Source organism: Cynoglossus semilaevis, chromosome 3 (genome assembly GCF_000523025.1).
Source record: "Cynoglossus semilaevis isolate Cse_v1.0 chromosome 3, Cse_v1.0, whole genome shotgun sequence".
Taxonomy (NCBI): Eukaryota; Metazoa; Chordata; class Actinopteri; order Pleuronectiformes; family Cynoglossidae; genus Cynoglossus; species Cynoglossus semilaevis.
The window spans coordinates 11,469,395-11,478,688 of NC_024309.1; the positions used below are offsets into that span (position 1 = coordinate 11,469,395).

General features: G+C 47.9%; 1 protein-coding gene across 1 annotated transcript in view; it reads right to left on the bottom strand.

Annotated features, from left to right (window-relative positions):
- The window catches only part of LOC103377343 (histone-lysine N-methyltransferase 2C), a 32,879-nt gene that overhangs the window by 5,385 nt on the left and 18,200 nt on the right, over positions 1 to 9,294 (bottom strand). The window contains exons 38-60 of the mRNA XM_025054697.1: positions 9,105 to 9,264; positions 8,240 to 8,762; positions 7,274 to 8,154; positions 6,983 to 6,997; positions 6,738 to 6,791; positions 6,197 to 6,582; positions 5,921 to 6,108; positions 5,421 to 5,837; positions 4,758 to 5,065; positions 4,575 to 4,668; positions 4,066 to 4,410; positions 3,872 to 3,971; positions 3,647 to 3,719; positions 3,497 to 3,560; positions 3,175 to 3,407; positions 2,671 to 3,093; positions 2,461 to 2,568; positions 1,521 to 2,333; positions 1,179 to 1,433; positions 908 to 1,099; positions 607 to 768; positions 292 to 427; positions 76 to 196 (exon numbers count right to left, since the gene is read on the bottom strand). Coding sequence (XP_024910465.1) covers positions 76 to 196; positions 292 to 427; positions 607 to 768; positions 908 to 1,099; positions 1,179 to 1,433; positions 1,521 to 2,333; positions 2,461 to 2,568; positions 2,671 to 3,093; positions 3,175 to 3,407; positions 3,497 to 3,560; positions 3,647 to 3,719; positions 3,872 to 3,971; positions 4,066 to 4,410; positions 4,575 to 4,668; positions 4,758 to 5,065; positions 5,421 to 5,837; positions 5,921 to 6,108; positions 6,197 to 6,582; positions 6,738 to 6,791; positions 6,983 to 6,997; positions 7,274 to 8,154; positions 8,240 to 8,762; positions 9,105 to 9,264 — 6,051 coding nt within the window. The remainder of the gene's footprint in view (positions 1 to 75; positions 197 to 291; positions 428 to 606; positions 769 to 907; positions 1,100 to 1,178; positions 1,434 to 1,520; positions 2,334 to 2,460; positions 2,569 to 2,670; positions 3,094 to 3,174; positions 3,408 to 3,496; positions 3,561 to 3,646; positions 3,720 to 3,871; positions 3,972 to 4,065; positions 4,411 to 4,574; positions 4,669 to 4,757; positions 5,066 to 5,420; positions 5,838 to 5,920; positions 6,109 to 6,196; positions 6,583 to 6,737; positions 6,792 to 6,982; positions 6,998 to 7,273; positions 8,155 to 8,239; positions 8,763 to 9,104; positions 9,265 to 9,294) is intronic.

The following is a 9,294-nucleotide window of genomic DNA, read 5'->3' on the forward strand; positions in this document are numbered from 1 at the left end:
ACCCTCTGCTGGCCTGAATGTAGTGACATCATCAGCACAAAACCTGAGAACGTGTTGTTAGAGAGAGGGACTTACCTGATCTCCTCCTGGATGTTGTGGGGTGGAGTTGGCAGGGAGGCAGGAACGTCCACAGTCTTGGGGGCATGGTTTAAAGCCAGAAGCTCCTCCTTTGGCTTCAGACCTGATGTGGTTTTTACTAAGATAGAAAGGCACGTGTCAAACAGCAGCAGAGTCAAAATGGTGGCTAATTAAAAGTCACTGAAGCAGGAAATATGTGAGTGACTGTCTTACCCTCGTGCTCACTGATATCCTTCCTCGTTAGCTCCTCAGTGGTGGCAAAGCCATTCAACAACTTCTGCCTGGCGACAGGTGGAGGCGTGGGTGGTAGGGATGCAGGAGGAGTGGGGGGGTTACTTAGGTTGTTCTGCTAGAGGAAAATGACAGAGAGATGAGGTCATTGAAAAGTCAGCCACACCCTAATTGTTCCTACAATCTGTCCTTATTACATTAGTATAGTGTTGCTGAACTAACAGAATTGTCCTTCTAAAATCCACTGGCTATGTTTCCTTTAATATGGTGTACATTATTACTGCAGCACATTAATACCTTGTAAATAAGTTGAGAGTAGTAGTCGGTGACTCCATCTAGACAGGCATTGCCAAAGGAGCCTGTCAGCCTGGAGTCTTTGCCCAAAGAAGAGCTGCCATACGGTGGGAAAAGCCCAAGATCGACTCCCAGTACTGGCTCCATAAGAGGCAGAACCGAGAGCTGAGGAGGAGAAAATCAGTAATTTATTATTTTATTGGAGATTCTAGTTTTGGTATTTCTTTAATTTATTTTGACATCTGTTAAATTCTAAGAAGCCAAGAAGATGTCAGGTCCTAGGAGAAATCACCTCAGCGTGTACCTGTCTGAGATGAGTTATCAGTGGTTCAGAGGGGGATGAAGTGGAGCAGTGCAATGTCTTTTCCTCCTCCTCCTTCTTCCTCCTCTTGTACTTGGGCTGAACCTTGTCCTTCTCAGGACGAGCCTGCCTTTTACAACGCTGTTGCACCTTCTTCCTGCCCAAAGCATCCATATCTGGACTGCCCAGCATCACCTTTAGGAGCAAAAACATCACAATTTCACCAAATGCATTAACACCCTTTCAAGTAATTCAGTTTAAGGAAGTATCTTACGTAGCCCTGGGAAGCAGGCCTCTCTTCCTCCTCAGACCTCATGCTGTCACTGGACAGTTGGCGAAGAGCAGGGGGTGGGGCCTGTCCAGTGGGCGATGGTGTGCTTGCAGGGGATGACTTGTCCTTCAGCAGGTGCTTAAGCAGCTCTTTTCCTGAGTCTCCTTCTTTCCCTCCCCCACGAAGAGGGAAGGAGAATTCCTGCCCTTCTCCCACCTCCATTTTTACAACACATGCTCTGACATCCTCACGCTCCTCCTGCAGAGAAGATGGGGAAACAGAACCATCTGTAATCTGTACACATGACATCATCAAAGACAAATCAATAGGAACACAGCTGCAGACCTTGACCTCCAGGGGGCCTCGCTGAGACTCTAGTCCCATGACGGCTTGTCTGTGCTTGGCTGCTGCCCCAACAGACACCTGCCGCTCCAATTCAAAAGAAGAAGCCAGACCAGTAAATGTGGTGTCAGATAGATCCCCACCACCACGAGTGGGTGTTGAGCAGGAGGCGTCGGAGAGTGCTGGAGTGGGTGGGGCTGTCATGTCATCAGAATGAGAAGACAGGGGCGTTCTGGCTCCTCCCACCATGACATTGTCGTCATCTCTTTTCCTCTTTTCCTTTGGTTTGTTGTCAGGTACGGCATCAGGATAGAGACAGAGGACAGAGGTTTGAAGAGAGGAAGGGGAGGAGCTATTGTTTCCAAACTGTTGACCCTGGCCTCCAAGATGGGCCATGTTTAGTCCTACAGCACCTGGACCAGCTGGCCGCAGCTGTCCCTGAGCTAAAGCCCCAGTGGGTCCCTGGAGAATTGGCCTAGCTAAAAGGTGAGGCTGAGCAATGCCAGTGGGAGGTCTGTGCACTGTGTGAGCTCCAGGGTGTGGAGGTCTAGTGAAGCCCTGGTGAAGGACCACCTGGCCCTGATGCTGAGGTGGAGGAGGTCTGGACGATGGTGAGGACTGAAGAAAGTCCTGTGGCAGCTCAGAGCTAAAGAAAGGCAGCTGAGAGAGGCCGTCAACGCCCCGTGGTGGGGCCCCAGCCAAGCCAGCATTTGCTCCAGGATGAGGTACAACTCCACCTCCAGCAGCCATCGATGCTCCCAGAAGGCCTTGTTGCTCTTGTGCCATTCTTTGCTGCAGTGCACGCTGACGCTCTACCTGTGGACAGAAGACAGATGAAGATGTGGTGAAGTGACACATATATAAGGACTGAACAACAGTTTAACTCTAAATGGAATTTTATAATGATTATATTAAGGATACATTTTAGCATGTATTGTTGTACCTCTTGCATCAACTGTACTCGCTGCCTCTCCTGCTGCTCCCTCAGACGCTCCCTTCTCTCTCTCTCCTGGAATCCTTCGCTGAATGGGTTGTTGTCGTCAAACTTCACCTGTTACGCAATCAAAACAAAAAAAAAAAAATTTTGGCACCATTTCTTTCATTACTTATGACAGATGCCCGGCTACTGAACATGCAGTTTTAAGGCTGCTACCTGAGGTGCACCGGTGGCGCTGGAGGCGACTCCATCTCCTGTTGTTCCGTTTCCTCCTGCAGCAACTAACCCTTTATTGAAAGCTGCTGGTGACCCAGAAAGACTAGGAACCATTCCTGGATTTGGAACCTGGTTGGGAGGCATCTTAGGGGGCAGATGATGAGGCATTCTCTGACCCATCTGTGGTGAAGCCACACTCCCTTGGGTCCATCCAGGACCTACATTAGGAACACAAGCTGGTACTGGTCCTCCAGGGCGTAGCTGCATGGGCACTATGGGCTGTGAGAGCATAGTCTGAGGAAGGGTTGGAGCTCCTGCAGGCATCATGGGCACAGCAGCAGGCTGCTGCAGCGCCCTCTGCTGCTGCTGTTTGGTCCTATAATCCTCAATGAGCTCAGCATGGTCTTTCTGCTGTTTCCGTATCTAAACATAGAACATATATTTGTCAATTAGCTGCGTAGGTGTGCACCTTTATGTATATGCGACTCAGGTGATACACTTTACCTGCTCAAGTTGCTTCTGTACAGTGCCCTGCTGTTCCGTGACATAGCGTAGCTGCACAGCGTCCTCCTCAGCGAACTCCCGGCCTGCCTTCTTGGCCGTCCTCTGCTTAGCTGACAGTGCTTTCTTTGTCTTACGATGGGAGGCAATCTGATCCTCCAGGAGGCCCTGCTGCATCTGCAGGAGCCGCTGCGTCTCGCCCAGCCATTCCTCATACTGACGCCGCTGAGACTCATCTGTGGACAACAGGATCCATTTGTTAAAACTTTTCAAAAAAGTTTCCAACAGGACCACAAACTAGTCATAGATAGATTCTGACACTCACTGATGAAACCTGGGCCAAAGTTTGGAGGGTTGGGTCGCATAAACTGAGGATTTACCTTCCCTTCCTGACAAGATGATGAGTACAAGAGGATGTGAGCAGAAGCAAACAGGGTAAACATATTTAATAAACGCATGAGTTGTTAATCTTCACCTGTCCTGCCTGGTTGGGAGGTGGCAGTGGTCCCTCTGGACTAGGGGCCTCTGTAGATGGAGCCTGCTGAAACCTGAGGACAGGTGTTAAAGGGTTAAACACAACAGGAACACAACAAAACCATATTTGGACCACTTAACAAAATCTTGTAAAAATAACCACAACAAAACCATATTTGGACCACTTAAAATCTTGTAAAAAAAACAACATAAATTAAGGTCTTACCTGTTAATGACCAGGTTACCCTGAGTCATCACTTTGTTGATTCCCTTCAGAGCGACCATTTTGGCCTTCATGATGGGGTCGGAAATGGAATCAAATTCCTCTGCACAAACACAAACAAACATGGACTTTAAAATCATGAAACACATTGAAATACAACAAGCAAACCAAGGTCTATATGAGTCTAGCCATGTTACCCATGTTGGGAAAAAGAGGCTCAGAAGTGGACCTCTGTCGGATCAGTGCCTGCATCTGTTTCTGCTGTTGCTGCTCCTGACGCTCCTGGTCCAGGAGGTCCTGTAGGAGCAGAGGCTGCTCCTCTAAGAGCAGTGGCCTCTTTAATGTGTTCTGGTTTGGAGGGATGATGGTCTGACCTTGGGTCTGTGTCTGGGTGGCCATTCCTGGGTGCGGAGTCTGCATCTGAGGGTTTAGGAGGATGCGAGGTTGGAGTAGAGGAGAGGCAGGGGGAGGAGCCTGAGGGTTTGGAGTGAGAAGAGATGCAGGTCCAAGGGATCTCTGCTGCTGGAAGACAGGATGTGGACCTGTGGAGAAGACAAGAGAAAGGGAGACAATAAGAAATAAAAATACAAATAGTGGACCTGTGGAGAAGACAAGAGAAAGAGAGACAATAAGAAACAGCAAGAGTTCAGCAAATACAAATCAGTAATTCTCATTATCGGCTAGTCAAATAGAAAGAAATGTTTACCTGGAGTGGAGGGAGGCTCAACTTTGGGTGTAATGCCTGCCATAGGATGCTCTTCCTGGGTGGCAAGTTTTACATTGGCCCCTGAGTCCTTTTCCTGGAGGTGGAGCATTGACTGATTGATTCAAGGTGTGTGTTCACTTTGACAATCTTTATTAATGATTGATAAAGGAAAGCTGCTTTTACCGTGTTGAGGATGAGGGAGGAGGCACATGAACTGTTTTGTAAAGTTCTGATATCAGTAACAATACCAGGCGATGTCATTTCCTGTTTAATCTGGTCCATGTGGTGAGCCTGTCCCTCTGCCTTTCTACTGGAGCCGACTCCATCCTTCTCCTCCACTGGCTCACCCAGGTCGAGCTCTTCATTAAACATGTCCTTCTTGTCCTCCAGGTTAAGCTCAGGGTCAGCGTAGGCAATCAGGTCGAACTTCCCAGAGAGAAGGAAATCATCCAGATGCAGGTCATTGGGACCTAGATCTAAATCTTCTTTGCCTAAAAACAGGACCAGAAAAAAACAATACCGGTTTTATCACAAATATTATGGTTTCAACTATGTGGTTTATAGTCTTTGCATAACAATAGGCCAGAGCTACTGTGAGTAGCTGTCAGGGTGAAGCCCCAAGAAAGAAGATAATTCCTTGTAGATTTGAATTGCACTGTACTGTGCTGTAGGATCTATGAATAAATGTAAACCTAAATATATTTATGTGCCATAGAAACGATAGTGTTAAGTCTAAAAACATTGCTATTTTTATATTCCAAACCCCCCTTGATTAATTCTGAAGTGAATTAATGAAGGTTGTCACAAAAATATATTCATGGTTTGGATTTATATTTTCATTCATACCATCTTCAGGGTCGAGGTTCAGGTTGAGGTCAACCAGATCCTTCACCTCCACATCCTCCAGGTCTTTCACAGCTGAGTCCTCACTCTCCAGATGCTCCTCTATCCCATCAGCCCCGTGTAGTGCGGACACTGTGGCTGTGTGAATGAGGTGCTGCTGATTTAGAGGCTCTACCATACTTGCTTCTGCCACATGCTGGCCCAGAGTCTCACACATCCTGATGGATTGACCTGGTCTGGCCAACGGTTGTTGGGCATCTTTGGCTTGCATTGGTGAGCCCCCAGGACCAACAGCAGGCACAGTGAAAGGCAGCCTTAGGCGGTTTTCAGGCGCCCGATGTCGCAGCTCAATATAGGGCTGTCCCATGATGCTGTGCTGCTGGATAGGGAGGGAGCGGGGAAGGAACGGCTGGGCAACACCTGGTGTGTGTGAAATGGAAAGAAGTTAAAAAAAACAAAAAAAAACAGAGGAGTAAAATAAGAGTGGGCGGAGCTCTTCTGACCTGACATCATGTGTGGTTGAGTATTGGCAGGAACAGGTGGTCGAATGCCAGTGAACTCCGCAGGCATGGGCCTTCTCATCTGAACAGGTACTGCCTCTGCGGCAACATGACCGGTTCCAGGGATAACATCCTGAGGAGGCCGGAGAAATGAGTCCTGGAGTCCAGCTGGAGCTGTTTGAGGAGCAAATCTGGAAAGGAGGTAAAAGAAAAAAAAAGATTACAAGTTAGACGATGCAATCACACTTGATCATAAGCAGGCTCTGGTACTGCTACAACCTTATGGTTGGTCTGACACCCATGTCTGTGGGCACATTTGGCCGCGGGAACGGAGCCTCAGCAGGGATAAAGGTTCTCTGCTGCTCTCCTGTAAATCCTCCAGGAAACCTTGGACCTGTCATGATAGCTCCAGGACCAGCAAATCTTACTGTGCCAGGGTAGGGAGGTGGAGGGCGCCCAAACAAATCGGCAGGAGCAGCTGAGGAAGAGGGCTCCTCCTGGGACCAGTGACAGGGTGTGGCAGAACCAGATGGAGCCACAGGTGGGACAGCTGATCCAGATGATGGATCTTGGAGACCCTTCTCTTGCCTTAAAATGCTTTTCTGCTGCTGCTGCCTCAAGATGAGTTGCCGTAGACGCTGTCGCTGCTCGATAAGAAATTCAAATCAAAGAAGATAGAAAATACAGTGAGTGCATGTGCTGCCGTAGACGCTGTCGCTGCTCGATAAAAAATTCAAATCAAAGAAAATACAGTGAGTGCATGTGAAACAACTTTTTATTTATTCATTATTTATGACAGAGGGAATTAGATGAAGCTCACTTTGACGCCACGAGGTCCAGGATAGCCGATGGATCCAATAGGACCAGAAAAACCCTGAGAAATGAAGGTCATGTCAAGGTCAAGGGGTTATTTCTGGTCACCAGTACAGTAAATGGTGGATGTTTTGAATTTATTAACTTTTATATTAACTTATTTTTATGGTAACAAACAAGCTAAATTTTTTTACAGAATGTCAATGTTTTTGAATTTGTTCAATTTGGTTAAATTATGCCTCTTCAAAGTTGTGGCTTTCCTGGAGACTGAATAAAAAAAATAAATAAAAAAAAGTGGTTATATTTAAAATCCTATCCAAGTTTATTTCTAAAGTCATGTCTTAAAAATTGTAACATCATCTTCTTTAATAGTGACACTTGTTTATCAGCCTTGGCAACAGAAAAGACACACATTTCCAAATCGAGGTGGCTGCCCAGTGTGCTTAATTAAAAAGATGTGGTTTATTACCAAATGAACATCGATATTGAAAATAAGAAAAAATTTGTGTAACAACAGTGTTGAGATGTGATCACTTCTTGTACCTGGGCTGTTGCGTTGAAGGCTGCTGGTTCTACTTGAGCCATAGGGGACGATCGAGGACCTAATGTATTAGGATTGAAGCCATCTGCTTGGTTCTGAATGAAGGACTCTGGAGCCTTGTGGGGTCGTGGTGTGGATGGCTGCTGGGCGTAAGGGTCTGGTGAAGGTCGTGGCGTACCTACAGGCTGAATGTAGGGGTCGCTGCTCCGTTGACTCCCTGGTGATCTGGGAAAACGCTCTGATACAGAGGGACGAGGTGTTCCTGGGTTGCTGTTGTGAGGATCGATCATTGGGTGTGAGGGTGACGGGCGAGGGTTAGTGGGCTGCTGGTTGTACTGGTCTAATCGCAGTGCAGAGGGTGTGGTTAGGTACGAGGGATCACAATGTGAGCGAGGTGTGCCAGGTGTCTGGGGGTTGCTGTAAGGATCAGGAGATGGCCGGGAGTTCAAAGGTGAGTGCTGGTTGAAGGGGTCCATGACCTGCTGGCTGTAATCTGGTCTGGGTGTGCCTGGTGCCTGTGCGTAAGGGCTGCGGTGAGGGGAGCCCAATCCTGATAGTGGACTAGGGGGAAATCCAGAAGGTTGGGCCTGTGGGAGTGTGTGGCCAAGTTCCGTAGGTCTGACTGGCTCCCTACTTCCTCCTCCTACCCCCGAGTTTACAAACAACTCTTGCTGAGGAGGCATGGGTGCTTTGAACACACCTCCTTGCATCAGGTCTCCAACTCGAACGAGTTGGTCAGCCCCTGCCACACGAACGCCACCACTGGTGTTATGAGGTGAACGCTGGTAGGATTCAGGTGCTCGCACACCAGTGTGACGAGTTGCAAGGTCGCTAGCAGGCCCAGAGGAAGGACTCATCATACCTGTCCTGCTCTGCTGCAGGACTGGAGGACAAAAAAGTAGGAAAAAAATTACAAAACAACAAGGAAACCTCAAGGAGATTAAATTAAATCATAACGAGGGAGTTACCTGGTTGTTGTTGTCCAAGTGTTCTGGTCATTTCAGCAGCTTTGGAGTCAGGAGATAGAGCAGGAGAACCAAAGGCATCGTGGGCTGGGGAGGCACTGAGGGAGTTACGGTGCTGCTGCTGTGGAGCCGATGAAGAACAAGTTTGGGAGGAGGAAGCAGGACGTGGTGTTCCTACCACCTTACTGTAAGGATCCCAGGGAGAGGAGGGGCGGGACGATGGTGGGGAGAACATCTGGGGGGAAGATGGAGGTTGATGAAGAGGAGAAGAGGCGTGAGGGGAATGAGGGAGAGAGGAAAACCCAGAAGGGGGAGGAGCCTGTGGCTTGAGGAAGACATCATCAAATGATTGCCTAGACTGTGAGTGTTCCTGCTGCTGGGTGGGGCTGTTGCTCTCAGAGGAGGAATGTTCGGACTGACGCTGATTTGCCAACATACGTTGCTGCTGCAGCTGCTCCTTTTTAACCTGCTCCAACTTCTGCGTGGCTTCGATCTTTGCCAGCTGTTTACTTTTCTGACGCATTTGCTGGGAGGCAGGAGGAGAGGTATCAGTATAATTAATCATACAAAGGCTGATTTGGACATTTCCTGTCAAATGATTTCACATAATACATTTAAGTATGTCCAACCTTTAGCTATTCTTTGGTTATTGTAAAACAAAAACCTTCAACCTCCTCAGTAACAGAATCTTTGTGAACGGAATAGAGATGCAATATAGAATTCGGTGAATGAAAAGTGATGCTATGAGATGCTCGCTCCTCTGTTTATAATTTTGGTCTTGAGTGATTAGTGAGTGATTTTTTGAGGTGTAGATAAACAATGGGAGTTGTTTTGGAATGGACTCTGGTTCTGTTTAAATCCTGCTCACCTGTCTAAACTTCCACTCCTGCTCCTGCTCCGACTCTTTGGGCCTCAGCGGGTCTTTAAAAGCCATGTCCATCTCCATGGCAGCAGGGTCAAAAGGTCCCGGGGGCAGTGATGGTTGTGGTGGTGGCTGTGGTGGCTGCTGTTGTTGTTGTTGTTGTTGTTGCTGCTGCTGTTGTTGTTGTTGCTGCTGT